A 20,378-nucleotide genomic window follows, 5' to 3' on the forward strand; every position below is an offset into this window, starting at 1 on the left:
ATGGGTAGTCACGGTCACAATGGGATGTTTGAAATGCATATGGTTGTGCATTAAAGATGTCAATGGATGTTTTACATCCATGCTTCTGCTTATTGTGGCCTTGCACAATTTGATGACTTTAGTTGTATCAGTTGGGCTGATCGTAAAGTGCTCCCAGATAGCAATGGTTGTTTCGCAATTTTTTTTTTGCTTTGTACATTTTGGATGATTTTTTTAAATGATTTTTTTAATGGTTTTCTATGGAAATTGAGTGAAACATGATGACGCAGGATGAGGCATGATGAATATCCCAGAAGTTATAGAAGGAATATTCTGGTGTCTATGGATTCAGTGCATGGAGATTAATGGAGATTTAGGCCACATCTATTTGTGTCATAAAACATTTTCCGCCACTTTGAATTTTTTACTAGACATACTTTGACTCGCCATCTTACATCCTTCATCCATTTTCCGTGATTGGGTAACAAATTTAGTGAGTATGGTCAAAACAATTAAATCTGCTATAGCTCTTGAATGTTTCATCCAATTGGACCCAAATTTGGCTTTTGTGTATAGACTGAGAACTTGGATAAGACTGTTGAGTTTCATGCAGTTTTGCAAGTAAGGGGCAGTATAGTAAAAAAACAAAACAAAAATTGCTTAATACAAATCACTACTACTCCCAGGTAGTATTGGCTAGAAACTTGGTTCCACTTTAAAATGTCGAGCATGATTAGGCTATGTTATATTTTTAATAGCTTGTTGATTTTTATTAATTAATGGTGATTAAGCTGGTGATTAATGAGTTTTTTAACAAGGAGTGCATAAAATCACTAATATCTCAATAACTGTAAAGGCTACTGAAATGAAACTTTGCAGCCAGTTGGCCCATAGTGAAATGCTTGACATAGTCAAATCAAATTGTCAAAAAGCACCACCATGTAGCCAGTTATTGATGTTTTGAGATTTTTCCAGATCACATACGGTAATTTTATAACGTGTACAAGAAAAAAAAATCTCTATTTTGTGAATTCTATATGCTATCAGCTTCAACAGCTGAAAGAAAGCTGCTGCAGCTGCAACTTAATAAAGCTACTAGCTTCAGCAGCTGCAAGCAAGCTGCAAGAGCTTCAAGAAAGCGGCAGAACCTGCCAGCTTCAGTAGCTGCAAGAAAGCTGCAAGAGCTTTCAGCAGTCACACTGCATTTTCTTCAGGAAGTGCACAATCTAGCTTTACTTTGCATTTCACCATTTCTCATCATGGTGAATTTTTGTCTTTGTGCAGGTTGCACAAACTCCATCCATGTAGTCCGCAGATTTCCTAACAGGATGAGGAATGGAGCTAGATTTCTTGTCTTGTGCATTTTTTTGCAGGTGATGAGATGGGACTTCACTGTTGCCCCTGTAGCAAAAAATGTGCTGTGTTTGATACACTTTATTTATTTTTTATTCATTTGGATCCCCATTAGTCACTACCAAGGTAGGAACTGCTCTTCCTGGGGTTAACACAAGTAAACATTACATCATAATGCAAAACAATAGTGTAATTAAAATTCAAGTCAAAAGGAAACAAAAAAATAACAACAAACAAACAAGCAAACTACAAGAACAACAAAAAAAGATGAATCAACAAAAATAAAACTACTAATAACAATAATAACAACAATGACAACAAGTGCCCACACTATATTTAAAAACATTTGATACAGCTCAAAAATGATAGTAACAGCAGAGTAACTGAGAAAATAAAAAAATGAAAAATGAAAAATCATATAGTCAGCATATATCATCATAATGTCACATATTGTATACCAAAAATGCCCTATTTGGAGAGGGGCTGGTGTTCTGTCCCATTAGGTATTTCTGTAAAATGTTTTTAAAAACAGTTTTACTTGTTAAATGTGTAATGTCTGATGGCAAACTATTCCATATTTTCATTCCTCTGTACAGAACAGTACATTGCCTCACATTTGTTTCTGAGACAGGAAGTGAACAATATCCTGTTGATGCATGCCTGGTATTAAAGTTGTGCCCATTACTACTATATGTAAATTGATGGTACAGGACATTTAGAATTTTAAACAATTAAACATTTCTTGTAAAACAGAGCAGAGAAATAACGATCCTGCCTCTCACCAATGACTAACCTAAGGTTATGTGCATTCTGATAATGTTAGCTCTTCTGTTACCGTTCAGAGCCAGTCATGCGGCTCTATTCTGGGCTGACTGTAGTTTTTCCAAATCTTTATTTGACTCACTTGACTACACTACTGAACAGTAATCCACACAAGTAAGAACTAATGTTTGAAAAATATGAAAAATACATTGTTATGGTAAAAATTTAGCACATCTCCTAATAATTGCCAGACCCCTCCCCATGACTGCAAATGTTTTTCAATTTGCTTTCATCACCTAAATCTGCTGTCTAATATTACTCCCAGGAGTTTGGTTTGCTCTACCTGTTCCACAGGCACTCCCTACACAGACAAGTTTAACTGTAGCATATGTTTAAGTCTAAAATTTGATCCAAATAAAAAACGTTTTGTTTTTGATTAATTAACAACTAACCTGTTACTCCACGTCCCATTAAAACTGATTGTACTTCTATATCCAAAGCATTAGACAATTCCCCAATTATTATTGCTCGTAGATATAATGTTGTATCATCTGCATAAATAACTGCTATCACTTGGTTTAGAACAAGAGGAAGATCATTGGTGAAGATAGAGCACAGTATTTGTAATTGCAGTACACCACATTATAACTCTTTCATATTTGAAAAACTACCATTATAAAATACCTATTGTTTACAATTAGACAAATAACTGTTAAACCAGCATATAGCACAAGGTGATCATGTGTAACAATTAAGTTTATCTAACAATAATTTATGGTCCAATACATGAACTAAAGTCTAATAACACTGCACCTACTAAGTTATTATTGTCAATATATTTAAGGCAGTCATCCGTCATCTGTTTTATCCCTGTTCATGTTGAGTGCCCTTTGCGATAGGCTTGCTGAAAGCCAGTAGCTAAATTATTATCTTTAAGAAAAGCACTGCATTTGTTCACAAACTAGCCGTTGTGGAAGCAGTTTGCTAAGAATTGACTGACTGATTGGCTGACTATTTGTACCACTAAATCCCTCTGCTGCATTTTTTCGAAAGTAAGAATAACCTTTGCCTCTTTCCATGCTGAAGGGAAGAAACTGTTGCAAGATGTGGCAAAGAGGTCCAGCCAAACAGCTGCCCACCAATTTCAAGAGATAATTTAAGTAATGTGCAATTTCATGTTTTTTGTTGTTGTTTTGAGTGCCCTTTATCAATAAAAGTTTGGCTAGGTTTTCTTCCCATTATCTAATTTAGGGTGCCCCACAGTTTTTTCCCATCATAATTACACTAAATATTTTGAGTTTGAAAAATATCTTTTTCTTTTTTCACTGGATTTCTTCGTTTACAGTAAGTTTCCCAGTCATCCTTACTCCCCTTCCTGTATGCAATACCCTTTGCCAGATCTCTATCAACCATAATGCTTGACAGCTCATTATCAATGCATGGTGCCCTGATATTTTTTACTGTGTTTTTTCTGATAGGTGCACTACAAGGTAAAATGTGTTTTCAAAAGCCTTAATGGCATCATCAGGATGATCTACTTTGTATACATAAGATAAGCATAAATTATGCACATCAGTACAAAATGAGTCCTGCAATACTCTCTTATATGATCTTTTATGAATTAGTTTTGGTTTCCCTTTAGGTACCATTGCTTTCCTAGTTATAGTTATTATGTTATGATCACTGCATCCAATGGGAACAGATATGCCCTTGGAGCACATATCCACAGCATTTGTAAAGATGTGGTCTATGCAAGTAGATGTTCTCTCGCCAAAACTGTTTATAAAGATTCTTGTTGGTTGATCAATGACTTGTATTAAATAACATGCATACATTAAGAACTTTGCTCTTTGGTGGACAGTTTTGCAACATCCAATTCATGTTCATGTCACCCATTAGATAAATGTCATTTCTAGTGTCAAAAGTACTGTAAATTATGTCACACAAGTCACTCAGATACAAGCTGTTTGCAAATTGTGGCCTGTAACAGCATCCAACCAATAGTGGCTTTTTGACATATGTTAATTGAAAGTCTAACCACAAGGCCTCCATACCAACAGGCATTAGGTGTTGTTTCATCTGTGCAGGCATATGACTCTGAATGTACATGGCAACCCCTCCTCTATGCAAGTTCCTATCTTTTCTATAAACCTTATAACCCTGTATATTCACTGCATCATCTGTGAATGTATTATCAATATGGGTTTCTGTGACTGCTAAAATATTTATAATATTTGTATCCTAATACTTACATGATTTATCAAAATTAAAATTTTTCCCAAAAGGTATGTTACTGTATGTGTGAATATGTGTATATGTGAGTGTGTGTATCATTTCTAATGTTCAGAAGACAGAAGCATAGGATTGTTCCGCATAGGCCTCGATGCAGGCTTCTGGGATGGTGGGTGTACAATGAGTTTGTCATACTGCAGCTAGGCAATCTCCCCCCTCTCCCCTGGCGGCCCTCATGGCCTGAAGAAGTTCTTTACACTCCTGTTGAACAGCTTCTGGAAAGTCCTCCTCTATGAAAATGTCTCTGCCTTTCAGGGCTTTAGATTTGCCGAGGACCTTTAGTTTGTCCCTGTAACACAGAAACTTGACAACAATGGGCCGGGGCCTGTTGGAGGATGGAAAAAGCTTCCCAGTCCTGTGGGCCTGCTCCAACTCAGTTTATCGGTGTTAGCTTCTCCGACAGCAGCTTCCTCACTTTATGCTCAGATTTAGACCATTTTTCACTGTCTGATTCATTAATGCCATCAATGACAATACTGTTTGATCTAGACTAACCTTCTGTATAATCGATTTTACCATAAAGATATATTAGACAGGATTATGTTCCTGGTTACATGGAATTCAGGATGGGATGTCCAAACCAGGACCATGTGAGACTGATAGCTGGTGCGGTTCCTTCAGTATACACCACTGCTTCATCAGTTCCACTGTCAGGTTACAGTACTGCTGTCGGTCACAGGTTCATCAGAGATTCAGCTCAATGAAAACATGAACTGTGTACCATCTTTTCTAAGATTTTCTAACTTCCAAATTAGTCAGAATAGTGATTTGAATATTGAATAATGTGTGCTATTTTTTGTTGTTGTGGTAAGGCAGTGTAGCTATCCTGTAAAACTCACCAGCTGGTGAGGTATGATGGCTACTGTTATCTAGCATTAGCAACCAATTGTGTAAAACACCATTTGATAGGGTATCTTCATTTTGCTAATATTAGAATCCTGAAACCAGTTACATAGCTTGGTAACTTGTTTGCACAGCTAATAAGTTTGTAATTTTTTTTCATGCAACGTTATAAGGTTTCGGGAGATGCTAGAGTTCATATAGGGACAGATGCACCTACAGCTAGTAGTGCAGTACTTGTAGACCCAGAACCAGAGGTCTTCTCTCTTGTTGTTATAATCACAATTCCATTGTCAACATTTTGTTTCTGTTCTGAACCAGGTCTAGGGAAGCTTTGGATGCTGCTGAAAAGTAGAGGGAGTGTGAGAACCAGAAGCCGTGGAAACCAGGCATTATGAAACATCTGTAATGGACTGCAGCTTCCCCTCCTAATCGGGATTCAGATGTGATCGAGGGCAAAAAGCAAAGCATGGTGAACCATGTTTATTACTTCCATGAACACATCACTCCTGCATTTCCCTGCTGTGCACATCCACCTCCGGGGGGAGAAGTACTGAACAAGGAGTGGATGTAAGCAGGTAAAACATACTGTTTGCAGTATGTGGGTGAAAAAATTAGTGGTTCAATCTTTTGCTTGCTGGTTGGTGGTTGGTTTAAAAAGTGTTATATTCTCCAGCTTCATCATGTATTAATCATATTATATATCTAATGTTCATCCCAACATCTTTTTACAAAGATTAAAAACATATTACCAAGGTACAAATCGCACATGATAGTAATCATACAATCATGGCTTATCTGTGTGTGTAATGCATTTGTAGAAAGTTAACAGCAAAACATAATGTGGTCCTGCAGGATTAACAGCAGCAGCTAATCTGGAGAAGCAGTAGAAGAGAAGTGTAGCAATGAGAGCAGCACTGAGCTTGCTGGTGAAGGTTGATCAGCATTTGTTGCTAGAGCTTCACACCTTCTCACTAGAGACATTTCATTCCCTCATCCACCACTTTGCACCAAACCACATTAGGTTCTCTTCCTTGGGATATACAGCAGATAAGTATTATGTGATTGTGAAAGAATGAGTACAGCTAAAACGAATGCAGTCTAAAACAACAGCCCAAGCCTCTTTCACATAAATGCAGACAAAACAGAAAAACCTTACGGTATTACACAATGCAATTTAACAGAACCACAAAGTGCAGATTCAAAAATAAGCATGAAGTTAAATCCCCACCTCTCTAAAACCGTTTTAGAGAGAGGTGTTGATTTACACAGTAACCTTCACGCATGTAGGATTTCTATTGCAAGGCTTTTGCATTAGACTGCATTAGTTTTACAGACAGGTGACAAATTAAAGGAGAAGCCTGAAAAAATGAGTTGATAAACATAATGAATGCAGCTGCTTCCACACAGGTGCACTGCATGGTACATTAAGCAATTAACATCCAATCATGCTCTGTCGCAGGTATGAAAATTCTGAGTAGGTCCAGGGGATTCTGATTTTGTATCAAAAGAGCAAGAGGAAAAGGTCTAAGTGACTTTGAAAGAGGGTTCATTGTTGTGACACGGATGACAGGAGCTTCAGTCACAAAGACTGCTCAACTGGCTGGTGTTTCAACAGTTACAGTGACTAAAATGAGATCTACATTCAGACCTATAGGTAAGACATCAGTAAATATGCTCGGAAATTGTGGCCAACACCGCTTATATGATGACTGTGATAGTCATGCATTCGTGCAGTATGTGAGGAAAACTCAGGTGACTGAGAATGCCATGACTTGCAGTGCATAAACCCCTTGTTGCGGTTTGAAGATTTCAGGACCGAAGTGCAGACACACACACAAAGGCTGGTAGGGGCAATGAAGGTACTTTAATAAATGAACAAAACTGGCTTACACACAGGTGGGTAGATGAGCTTGCCAGCAGAAACAGGAACCCAAAAACAGGTAATCCAGTAACAGGGAAACAGGAACATAGGAACACAAGAAACATGCACAGGAAAGAAAACAGATAATCCAACGTAGGTAGTAAAGCCACAGAGAAACACAAATGAGCAAACACAGATGAATCGACCAGGAGTGAAGGGAACACAGGGACTTAAAAACACTAGTGAGGGGGACACGATAAGACAGAAGAGAAAATAATTAAACTGGGGCAAGTAATCATGAAAGGTAGGAAAACGATAAGACAGGAAGAAAAACAACCAGCAGACACACAGGGTAATTCATTTCAAAATAAAACAAGAAGCACAGAGTCAGGGCAAAGAGTTACTGACACCCAAATGAACGAAAAAATGATTGCACATTTGAGAGTTCAGTGGTGCAAAAACCATAGGCACTGGTCTACAGAGATGTGGAAAAAAGTGATATGGTCAGATGAGTCGTCCTTCACCATGTTCTCGACAAGTGGGTGAATGCATGTGTGGTGTACACAAAAAGAACGGTACAGCCCTGAATACTTGACCCCTACAGTGAGGGGTTTTCGGTGGTTTTATTATGCTGTGGGGGGCATTTTGCTGGTATGGTTTGGGTCCACTTGTCCTCTTAGAGGGTAAGGTCACTGCAAATCAATACAAAGTTGTTCTGAGTGATCACCTTTATCCTATGATGAAACATTTCTATCCTGATGGGAGTGGTCTCTTCCAGGATGGAAGTGCCCCCTCCATAGGGAACGAGGGGTCATTGAATGGTTTGATGGGTATGAAAATGAAGTGAATCATAAGCTATGGCCTTTGCATTCACCAGATCTCAACTCAATTGAACACCTATGGGCGATTTTGGACTGACATGTTGAACAGCGCTCTCCACCACTGTCATCAAAACACAGAATGAGGGAATATCTTTTTGAAGAATGGTGTTCATCCCTTCAGCAGAGACTTGCAGAATCTATGCCAAGGCGCATTGACATGTTTTGCTGCACATGGTGGCCCAAAACCTTATTAAAACACTTTATTTTGGTGGTTCCTTTAATTTGTCACCGGTCTGTAGCTAGGTGTACCTGATAAACTTTGGATTTATCCTAATCAATGGCAGTTTTTAGTCACAGAATGGCTTTGTTCCCTCCACACTACACAATACACTAAAAATTCAGTTAAAAAATGCTCTATATTTTGTCTCTACCTCTCAGTTTATAGTTTATACACATCTGTATAACTTGAGAACTGCATAATCAGCTTTCTACAGGCCTTTCTTGGCAGCGCTGCATTTCAATCAAAATGGCAGCCGGGAAGTTGCTCAAACCATTGACGGTAAGGTAAGTAATGTGATTCCCTAACCAAGTCACCACCAAAGTGGCTGGGTTGTCTGGCCTATCAAGGAGAAGTTGTACGGTTAGCAGTTTCTGTCAGTTGCTATATAATATCTATTCTGTCAATCAATGCATGAATTAACTATAATATCACTGACTTTAATCTAAAGAATTTTTCTTTCCCCCAGCAGTGTTTTATCTTCCACTGCACCTATTCCAGCCTTTTCCAGATCCTGACAGAAGATCATAAAAAGATGGGGCAGTCAGTATGTTTCTGATACAGCAATCACAGTACAACACAGGACATTAGTGTGAAAGCAGCACGGATGTTGTGGCTCCCAGTTTTCAGGTTTAGATTATTATAAATCCAGAATTTCTACAATTCACATATTAATATGCTGTATATTAACCTAGGCTAAAAAGGTTACATGTTCTGTCACGTTTGTTTATATGTTATATATCTCAAAAATCTGGTAAGAGATTTTGATTAAATCTGTTAAACAATTATGCTACGGGCCAAGGACAAACCTTTTCACTGTTTACTTTGGCTTATTGTACCAAGCTGAAGGAAAAAAACAAAACATCATGTCATTTATCTCTTGATCGGCTTGATTGTCCTGGTGTGTATTTTGGTTTAGAGCTAGATGGGAATGAAAACATTTCCTTTATAAAATAGCTTATTGAGGTTTGCACAGCTTTAGTTGCAAGTGCGCTCTTCGAGTGGTTCCTAGTTTTAAATAATTCAACTGGTATATTTTTCTTTCTTTTATAACCATTTGGAGCTTCCACATACATATTTTAAAAAAGTTCCAATCATGTGTTTTGAGTTTTGTTGATGGGGCTAACTCTTAGCCTCTTATAGTCTCAATAGTAAAATTTGTGTTGCTGAATGTGCCTATTGTCTTAGCTGCAATTCATGAATATAATAATACATTAATTAACATTTTGTACTTATATTACAGGTTTGTTATTAGTCTGAGGCTGCTGCTGCTGCCGTTAATACAGTGTCAGTTTGATATTATGTCTGATCTTAACTGCAAAAAATGTTTATATACAGTAAGGAACACTTTATGATTGTAATTAATTTAACGATTGTCACCCAAATGAGGCTTTTCAAATATTTGTAAATGCCTCCTTCTCCCGGAAACTGTCTCCTGATGGCAGACACAACACCAGGGTAAGGGCTTCCTGATGTGCCTACCGAGAAAACTTTACAACATCATGCCATACAACCTGCATGTAAGCTGTGTAGAGGTATTGACTAGGGGTAGAGACATAATATCTACAGTTACATTTTAAGTGTGATGTGTGATGATGGGCAACTCATGTATTATCTACATATGAATACTTCTAAGATGTACGATTAACAAGTCAACTTTCCATATAAAAGATCAAGTCTATGATTTTAAATCAATGATCTCTGGGTTCAGATACCTGCTGAGCACTCAGAATCAATGTGTACTTTATTACCTTGGTCCACCAGACTTTTATTCTAATTGTATAGAAAGGACAATTCACAGAACATAATAATAGATTATTTCTGCCCTAAACATATTACTTTCCCCTCTCTCGTAATCTGCCTGCATGTAACTCCCTTACAAAAATACCTACAAATGTTACTGTAGTGTTACAAAAATCCAGTTTATATATAATTTTTCTATTCACTGATTCACTGGGGTTACCAACCTGCAAGTTGCACTTTAAGAGTGCTTTAACAACAGGGACCCAGGGCCGTATGCGAGTACAATGACTCTAAAGTACAGTTTGTTTCACTAGTGTGAACACTGTGTACTGTATCTGGGCATGGATCAACCAACGGCAAAAAGCAATCGTATCTAATATGAAAACGCTCTAAGAGTTTACAGTAGGCTAAAGTTAGCTAGCTAGCTAACATGAGCTAGCTGACAAAAATTACCAACTTACCTAACAAATTGAAGATTCCTCAGAGTATCTGCAAGAACACTTGACTGCAGCATCAAGTCGGTTTACAATGCTGGCAGTGAATCACAAATGAAAATTTAAATGAATTTGGGTCTTCTTTCAGATACTGCTCGGCTCACTCTGCTCCTCCGGTCAATCTGACAGAGTTTTGAGAGGAGCTGTCAATCAAAGCTGTCAATCATGCCAAGCCACACCCATTCTTATATCATCAAATGACTTATTAAAAACCAACACATCCAAAAATGACCACTTGAAAATACATCAGCGTGATAACAACTACCTAAAATGACAGGAACCAACCTCTGTAAAAACTTGTACCTTGAATTTATACTTTAGCTCACGTCCCATCTGCTAAGAAGGGGCGAAGTTTATGAGCTATACCGCAGCCAGCCACCAGGGGCTGATCAAGATATTTTGGCTACACATGTCGTCCATCTTTACATACCGTCTATTACGTTGATGGTGCAGTCACACCAAAATTTATTTCTGTGGTACGGCCAAAAGTAGGATGGGAAGGAGATAATGTAGTGAGGATTAGAAACAACACAAACTGCATGAGCTTGCATAGCTAGCGGACTAACAACAGTAGTCTACAAGCTGTAAATTAAACAGTGCTTTATAAAATATTTTACTGTCATAAACCTCTGTCACTGTCCCTACATTGTCCGCAACTAGGCATCACCTCTTTCTCTGCTGCTTGTATTTTTTGGCCTTGCAGATGTATAACAAGAATATACAACAGTATTTCCTGTGTCTGGCTCAATTCCACAGACATGAACATGAAGCAAATTTTGGTCTTACAGCACCATAACAAAGCTGACTCTTGTCAAATTACAGACGGGTTTCCTAGCAAAGTCATCAGAGAGATGTGCATGCCGAAAACAACCCTTAGTGACTGAGAGCTTATGAGGACCTCAACATGAAAACTTGTTTTAGAGCCTAAAACTGCTTGAATCACAAGTCCTGGGTTCATTATCTCAAGAAAGAAAGCTGCTTGTTAGCTAAGCAATCTTGTCAGAACCATGGATTTTATGAAGGTGGTGGATGCTCTCAAACTTCAGGAATATATGTCAGTTTTAAGGTAAGACAGTTCACACTGCTAATATATATTCATGGCTGTTGAATGAATAATAAACATTTTTCAGCATCTGTGTTTGACATGCATTTAGAGTTTCAGTTTGGTAATCTGCGATAGTTGATAGAGGAGCGGACTGATGGCTTCGGATGGAAAATGTATCACACTAGTTATGTTTAAATGAAGCCTGATATTTATGTTATAATCACTTAAAAACCCCAAACAGAATATAAATGCTCCATATAAACACCTCTATCAGAATAAACAGGCCCAAACCATTTGAAATTTCAATCTGTTGCAGAGAGGTAGTTTAAACCTTTTCTTAAACTGATCAAAAGAAAAATTGTACCATGTATAAATTTAATCTGATTACTTTCTGGCTGCATTCTTTCTGCGCATGCCCTCCATCTTGAAGTAAATGGTGGCTTCAAAGCTGAACTGATCCTCTGGGGGAATTTGTTATACAAACTCTTCACAAATCTTAAAGATAGCTGTTGAGGAAGAAAAATGCACAATGTATTCATCACTTTTGCGCATGTCCCGCAGCTGTTCCGATTAAAAGCATCGGTGCATGTAAACACCAGACCATATTAAATCACATCCCATGTAAACAGTTGACCTGCAATCTTCAGTCAGAGTGATTTCAGTCAGAATGAAAAATTGTGTGCATGTAACCGCAGCTATAGTTATGCTCAGTATTTTCAAGAGAAAACAAATTAAACAGGCATTCAGGCGAGTCTCTTTTCATGATCCTGTGAGTCTAATTAATAATACTGTTTAAATCCTGTGTTGACACAGTTTGTCAGGAGTGAAGCTGTTACTATATTATATCATTATCATCAGTATGAGTTTTTGCATTAATGTAACACATCTGTCATATCCAGTATCTGGTACATTCTAAGGACTGAGAAGGATACATGCTAATGTTACAAATATAATAACCAGAATGAGCATGTAAGTGCTCTTATCTTGTGCAGCAGGCAAACAGCAGGCAAACAGCATTTATTGCAACACAATGGTCATTTTTCTCTACCTGTTGGAATAACTTTGTGTAGTCTGTGTTAATACTATCATAGCTATTAGCTGTCATTTCTCACTGGAATATTTTTCATGTTAAAGTTGCTAGCCAGAGCTGACAGATGTCTGTCCAAGGTGACATGTGCTTAAAAATAAGTGTTGCCCTCTGAGTGCAAAAGTCAGGCTCTCCCTCCGCAGCCACACCTCTCTATGTGTCTCATTCAATTGACTGCATGGCAGCAGGCGAAGATGTGAATGAGCTTTATCTTTCTGTCTGAGTGATATTTTATCACGGCACAGCTTTGGTCTTTAATTTATGTGTATGGTGATTTTGTCAGGCGATGTTGGATTTATAAAATCAAGATTTTGACATTTCAGAGGAGCAGCTTGGAAGTTACTTCTTAATGGGCAGTGTTTCAGTCACTATTTTATACTTGTTCTATTGCCTACAACAGAAACAGAAAAAAACGTAAATGAGAACAGCTTTATTGGAAATTCAGCTGGATTAAAATAATGTATATGTGAGCACAGAGAGAAGCAAACAGGTAAAGGGCGGTCCAGCTGCATACTAGGTTTTGACCAAGTCTTGTTTTAACTGTTTTCTTTATTACTCACACTGAGATAGACTGCCATTGAATACACATCCAAAATGGAGTCAGACACAGCCTCTAGGTGATTAGTTAACATCGCTTTGCCTTGAAAACTGGTATTTGTAATTGTTTCTATTTTATAGACTAATCCTTGATGCTTTCTGAAGTACTGAAAGCATGCACTCAGAATAAAAGCACTTCCAACAACAGAAGCTCGGAGCAGAATTTATACAGTCACCAAAGTTATGCAACAACTTTTAAGCATGCCCTTGAAAATAAAATGTGCTAAATATGCTTTAACAAAGAGATAGGGAAAAGGAATATCATAATATCATGCTTTTGTTCATAATAATATCTGTTCTTGCACTTAGATTGCATTTCAAAGATCTTGAAATTGATGTTGCATGTTATTTGCTTGTTATCGCAGTGCCTTGCTGAAGGTCTTGGAGGGATATATGGGTGAGGTGGGTGTGGGGCGTGTCTGCTCTCAGCTCCTGCTGGAACTCTTAACACTTTACATCACAGGAATTCATCACTCCTTGCTACATTAAGCCCTTTGGATATAAAGGCCGTTATGAAAGAGCCCAGTACCACTTCTTACCCCGCATACAACACATCCAACTATCCATTATCCAACACTATTTTGTTTATGCTCCATAACGTATTTCACAACAACTCTTAAACAGATAAACTATAAGCTTTTGGCCTTTATTTGATCAATGTTGCCCATCATGGTCATTTCGCTTATCACTGAGTTATAGTCAGTGACCAAAATTTATTACTTTCAAAACCCATGAAATACTTTAGAATTGCATAACTGTTGACCACACACCTCTTGGAGATTACAGTGGAGAGAATGAAATTGTGATCATAGCAGCCAGTCTTCTTCATTTTCCTGTTACTTTCCACTGAAATCAGATAGTGAAATCTTAACATCCTCTTACTCTCGGGAACATTCAGAAACATTGCTTTATGAATAAAAAGTGAGATTATTTTCTCTGTCACATCAGTGATGTGATGACTTTATTTATTTGCACAAACAAGGCCCCAGGTATCACTGCCTTACCACACAGACATTTGTGTATGATCAGTAAAGGCATACATGATTTCAATCCATCCAACAATTTTGTTAGTGTAACCCTATTGTTGTTCAGGAGGGCCTTGGAAGCCATAAATATTCAGTTGGATGAATGATTTCATTTTTTAGGATTTGTTCAAATAGTCTGCTATGTTGCATCCTTGGCTAGAGAACGTTTGATAAAGGAAACACCTTTCAGAGAAACAAGTGCGCCTGAGAAATTTCGAATGCTCACTGTGGACCTTACCCATTTATTTTATGGTCATTCAAGAAGATACTTGGGGTTCCATAAACAGATTGAGGACATATGGTAGAAACGAAGAAAAAAAAAAACTTGTAACCGAAGCCAGTGTCACCTAACAAATTGGAATATTTTTCACGACAAGTGATCACATTAGTTAAAGAAATGGAAAGTGGATCATTCTGCACTTTATTCTCTGAATTTCCACCTTTCTTGTTTGTGCTCTACAAAGTAACAAAGCTGATGTTACATGAGGCTTAAGCACTTTAGTAGACTCACCAGTGTGGATCGAGAAAGGCCAGGGCTTCTTATCCCTCCCTATACTGGGTGTGAGTGTCACTGCAGGGTCCTTGGGGGCAGGGAATGCTGCTGTTTCATTGGCTGCCTCTGTGGTGGTAGTGGGGTTAGTGTCAAGTGGACTGTAGGTATACACCTCCAGTTGGTCTTCTACACCAGGTGTTTTTTTAGTCGAATCTGGTTCAGTCTGTTTTGTCTCCTTTGCAGTGGGGTCTGGTGTCTCACTGGGTGGCTCATTCACTGCTGGAGTGTCCTTCCTCCCTGCTCTTCCTACATGTCCTGATTCTTTCTTCTTCTTCCTCTCATCTTTCTCTTCTTCTTCCTCTTCTTCATCCTTATCCTCTCCTTCCCTCTCTCCATCCTCTCCTTGATCCTTGCTGTTCTTCCTGTCCTCACCCCCAGCTTCACCATTATCTTTGGCTGCAGCTGTTGTGACAGCAGCGGCAGAGGTGGTGGCGTCTTTGGTGGGCTCGGTGGGTTCGGTGGTTTGGCATGTGGAGGTGGGATTATGGGTTTGTGCTCTGCTTGGCCAAACGGAGCTGGGAAAGGAGGAGATGACACCACCACTGAAGCCCAGTCCAGCCAGTAAAGTGCTGGTCACAACAGATGCCACTGTAGCCTGACTACCACTGGAGGATGGGCCAATGCCTGTCGCTATGGAGACGAAGGAGAAGGGGATGCCTGAGGAGGTCCAGGTAGATGAGCCAGAGGAAATGGGAGCCATGTCGGCTGAGGAGGCTGGAGAGACCGTTGGCTAAAAAAGAAACAAGTTACTGATTAGAATTGGCAATAATTTGTTGTTTTTTTTTCCTCATTCAACTCTGACATTATTGACTAAGAAGTTTAACCTAGTAAGGTATAATTAAGGATTCGAATATCAGTTTGTATAGTAAGTTATATTACATGAGTGAAATCACAGCGATGATTAAGGCATTTGCAGTTTCTTAATGGCTGTGGGATAACCAGATGATTACGTTATTAAGAGAGAAAACAATATATTTCTGTTATTTTTGCTTTCATTTAATGAAATACTGGATCAATTTACCTTTTTGGTGACCACTTAAAAATACAAACAATCTGAGAAGGAATACTCACTCTGGTTGACTGTTACTCTACATTCATATCTACGCAAATGCTATAAAAAGTGATGAGGGGTTACAAGTAGACATTATTTTAAAGAAGTAATACTAGAATGCTTCAGTTAAAGAGCTTATTGGATTGCCAAACAGCATGTGAAACTGCGTCCCCCATCTTTATGATGTCAGAATTGGACAATTTTTGTAAATTTTCAAAACTATGGGGCCATACAGAATCTTGTAGACCTTTTCAGACCTTCCAACCATTTTATAATTTTAAGATTTGTTTGAAATTTGCATGGAATAACAAGTAAAATGACAAATTTGATCAAACAGACCAAAGGCAGGTCCCAAGCATGGTCATATAAACTGTACCTTTGAAACACACTGAGGCATGGGTCACAGGTCACAAGGGTTGGGAACCACTGATATAAAGAATACGATCCTAAATTTCAAACATTTAAACCATTTTATAATTTTAGATTCATATGAAATGTGCATGGAATAAGAAATAAAACAACCAATTTTTATCCTTAACAGACCCAAGTCCAAAATGGTTCTGTGCTCATAAGTGTGCTCTAACATCAGTGATTATGTAGTCTTATGACTAAATCTTAAGTATTTTTATGTAGTCTTTTACCAAAGTAAAAGAAAGATTAAGGCATAGAATTAAGTAAAAATAAAGGACCCAGAATTTATTTTAAGTAGTTTTTGCTTAGATTTAGATATGATTATGGTATCCTCAAGTTGTTTAATTTGAAAATTTGTCTCAAAAGTGTCAGGAAAGTACAAAGAGATTTTTAATTTGATGTATTTTCCCTACAGAATAAAACGCACTGCAGTTACTATTATACGACCAGTCAACAGTTAGAACACCCCCATTTTTCCAGTTTTTATTCAAATTTAAGCAGTTCAATTCCAGTGAATAACCTTAAATGAAAAATAATGTAAACTTCATAGAAAACAGGCCTTTTTCAGGGATTAAGAAATTGACAATTGACAAGACAATCACAATCTCCAGACTTAAACCCCATGGAGCTGGTTTGAGTTGAACTGGACAGAAGGTGAAAGCAAAGCAACCTACAAGTGCAACACATTTGTGGGAACCTCTGCTATAGTGTTGAGACAAACTTTCTGGACAACAACTTTGAAAATGGAGGATGATCTAAAACTTTTTTAGTGTATATTTAATAATTTAAATCCTCTTATCCTGTTCCATGTGAACCAATATTTTCTAATTCTGAAATTAATTCAGAATGGGAATGATGCTAATAGAGACACTGCTCTCTGCTGGATAAAAAGTGAAAATACAACAGTAGTAATTCACCTCTTCTTCCATTAAACTTACCATTCCAGTTTTCACGATTCTTGTCCCCTCAAAGATCCTGGTGGTGTTAGCTAAAATACAGGAAAGAAAAAAATGGGGTAATACACTAGGAAACAGCAGAGACCATCAGGCAACACTTCATTTGAACGGGTGTCTCTAAAACACCATCACTGTATTGTAACATTAATCGCAACATAACATAATATGATTGCAAGGTGCAACTGGGGCAACCAATAAACTGAATGTAGTTTGATGAAATGAATGCATCCCGCTGCATTTCAGCTGCCTGTTTTTGATTAATTTCTTTCCTTTTCTCTGCTTTTATCTGCTATTATAGCCTGCAGCCATTGATAAGAGCTCACATAAATAACCTAAATATGAAACATTTTTGTTATATTATGATCAAAGGAATCCTAGCTGTCAGATTATACAGTTCTATACAGTTTGCATAAGTAAGACAATACATAGGCATGTTGACAGAGGGCCGTGTACATGAGAGATAATAATGATCATATTGACAGTTGGGATGACACAAAGAGATAATATGGCAGAAATTCGTGAGCACTTGAGGTCTAAGAGGTCTGTGTGTGTGTGTTTCTGTGTTACCTCTGAAGAGCATGCTCTGGCTGAAGTCACTGCGCATGTCATTCATGCAGATGGCCTGGACTCGAAACAGGTACAGTACATCAGGGGAGACGGGAGAAATGATGGCCTCCTGGACAATGCATTCAACACACACACACACACACACACACACACACACACACACACACACACACACACACACACACACACACACACAAACAAAATCAGTAAGGTTTTCACTGGCTGAAACAGGTCTGTTTCAGGTCTCTAAAGTTTGTATCATAAATCATGTTAAGTTCAGCTACAGGACAGTGAGTTTACAGTATATTAAGAGGGAGGTGAACAGATTAAGACATGATTTAGGCATTTATAAGCCTTCTAGAGAATGCTTTTGGATCTAGGGAACAAAAATCCCTTACTTACAAATCTTAAAGTCTACATCTACCTTTCAAAAGAAGATTGATATAAAATGTACGTGGTGTAAATAACTTTAAGGGAGCTGAATTTGATTCTTAACCCTCAGATGCACAGATGGCTCAAAAATCCACAGCCGGGGAGACCAAAAAACACATAGCTGACAAACAATTAAACGAACATCATAAACTTGACAGTAATCATGTTTCCATATAATTGTCAAGCAAATTTGAAGCGAACTTTTGAAATGTCACAAAAAAATAGCTGCCTTTCCATCAACTGGTTTGGAGCAAATAAACTAGGCCGCGTAGTGTCTGTTGGTATAGGCTACATTATGCATGGTTGTAATAATCACAGTAAAAGAAGTAGAGGGTCGCAAACTGGTAACAAAACAAGTTGTTTGCCAACCACCAAAAAGAGGAAGAAGAAGAAGAAGAAGAAAAAAAAAAAGTCACCTTGGCCATCTACGAGAGAAAAATGGAGAGGAAACAGCTTCTCCTTCTTCTTTTTCTCTAGAAGTGGAAACAGCTGGTCAGTCATGTGAGTTAAATGTTCGCTACGTCAGAACTTATTCGGAAAAGGTGTTCCCATCTCCCAATAAGCGTATTAACTCTTTTTCGAAAAAGGCAAAAAAAACCTCAAGCATGAAAACTTTTTTTGCGCAATTGAGGAAGTGTTTTCGAATTTTGCTGTTTCCATCAAACTTTTCTAATGCCATACTTCAAAATGCGCATAAAACGTTGATACGTTGATGGGAAACCTGGCTTGTGGCTGACTCATGCCTGTTTTTAGGCATAGGTGAACTAATTGGTTGCTTTAAGGAATATTAAGAGGAAGGAGCAAATAATGACCTGTGATTAATTTATCCATAAACTTTTAAATGTCCTAAGAAATGGTGTCCAGTGTTCTCGCTTTAATTATAAATCAAAATGTATGCACAACACATCTTACAAAGCTCTAAATAATACGTAAGTGTCAAAAATAACAAGAGCACCAAAAGTGCAGAACAGAAAAACCATCCTGGGACCAGCCTTGAGGCCAAAACCCGTATAGTCTGGTGCTTTCCTAACGAAGACATAGTGACGGTAAACCACAAAGGCCTCCTTGTCCCCACACAGTATCATTTCTCTACAGCCTTTAATACAGTCAGTGTCAGCCACTATCCCAAATCTGACAATGTAGTACCCTCTCTTTCAGTCCTAAACCTTTCATCCAAGTTATGTGTTTTTTTTATTTCCCAAAGGTTACTTCCAAATCATAATCTCCCTGTCAAATACACAAGACAGTATGAGCTGAAAGGTCCACTTTTTAACTTTCAACTGTAATTCACTGCAGGTGGAGTTGGCTCATTTAAATCACATGCCCTAATTTGGCTCTTCAGTCATGTGAAAAAAATGTGTTTGTATATTGGGGGAGACGGTAACCCCTGTACCTGTTGAAAGCTCAAAAAGTTAGAGAGTGGACCAGCTCATCATTATATTAGCACAACAAGACGCATTCTCATCCGAAATAAAAGTACAATCCGTGATATTCAATGGCTTAGTGTGGGAGGTCAAAGCCTGTCCTCCTCAAGTCCATCAGTTTACCTGCATAAATTTACCATCACTCAGTTAAATGGAAAATCTCTGAGCCAGCACTGGGTTTCTTGCCAAATTATACAGTCCTCATTGTGTAAACCCCACTGTTGAACATTCCAAACCATTTAATAGTAAGATCTCATGTGACCATGGATCAACAGAATAATAAACATATCATGCACGTGCAGTCATCTCTGCTATCCATCAGATAAAGGGGTGAAAATCCATCTAATAAGATTCATCTTAAAACCAGTAAGAGACCAATTCCAGTAGTGTTTCTAATGCCGTGTTTAAATTGGATATTAGACTAACTGATTTTATTCCTCTATTACTTGATTCACTACTCACTTTTACTAAAGTCTTCATTTGTTAATCAAATCCGACATATTGGGCAGAAAATTCATACCCTGGTGTAGAGTATCACTGGTAATCAGAATCACACATAGTTACAAAGTGCAAAGATACCGTAGGGCACTGGAAAATATACTCTGCTCTGTTTTAATAGTTTCAGGAAGTAAAATCAGTCAGCAAGTCACTCAGGGGGAGACTTTTATCCAGTATGTCAGCTACACCACCACATTACATCATTATTATCCACTGTATATATGCATATAAACTATACTGTACACAATCAAACTGTCAATCAAATAAATTTGCATTTTTAGCATTTGATAAATCATTATCAAATTAA

General features: G+C 37.9%; 1 protein-coding gene across 1 annotated transcript in view; it reads right to left on the reverse strand.

The window, feature by feature from the left end:
- The window catches only part of LOC120807313 (receptor-type tyrosine-protein phosphatase gamma-like), a 207,253-nt gene that overhangs the window by 69,667 nt on the left and 117,208 nt on the right, over positions 1-20,378 (reverse strand). Inside the window, exons 9-11 of the mRNA XM_040159103.1 lie at positions 17,718-17,826; positions 17,133-17,182; positions 14,691-15,462 (exon numbers count right to left, since the gene is read on the reverse strand). Of these exons, the coding sequence (XP_040015037.1) occupies positions 14,691-15,462; positions 17,133-17,182; positions 17,718-17,826 (931 nt within the window). The remainder of the gene's footprint in view (positions 1-14,690; positions 15,463-17,132; positions 17,183-17,717; positions 17,827-20,378) is intronic.

The sequence above is a fragment of the Xiphias gladius genome, chromosome 21 (assembly GCF_016859285.1).
Source record: "Xiphias gladius isolate SHS-SW01 ecotype Sanya breed wild chromosome 21, ASM1685928v1, whole genome shotgun sequence".
NCBI lineage: Eukaryota > Metazoa > Chordata > Actinopteri > Istiophoriformes > Xiphiidae > Xiphias > Xiphias gladius.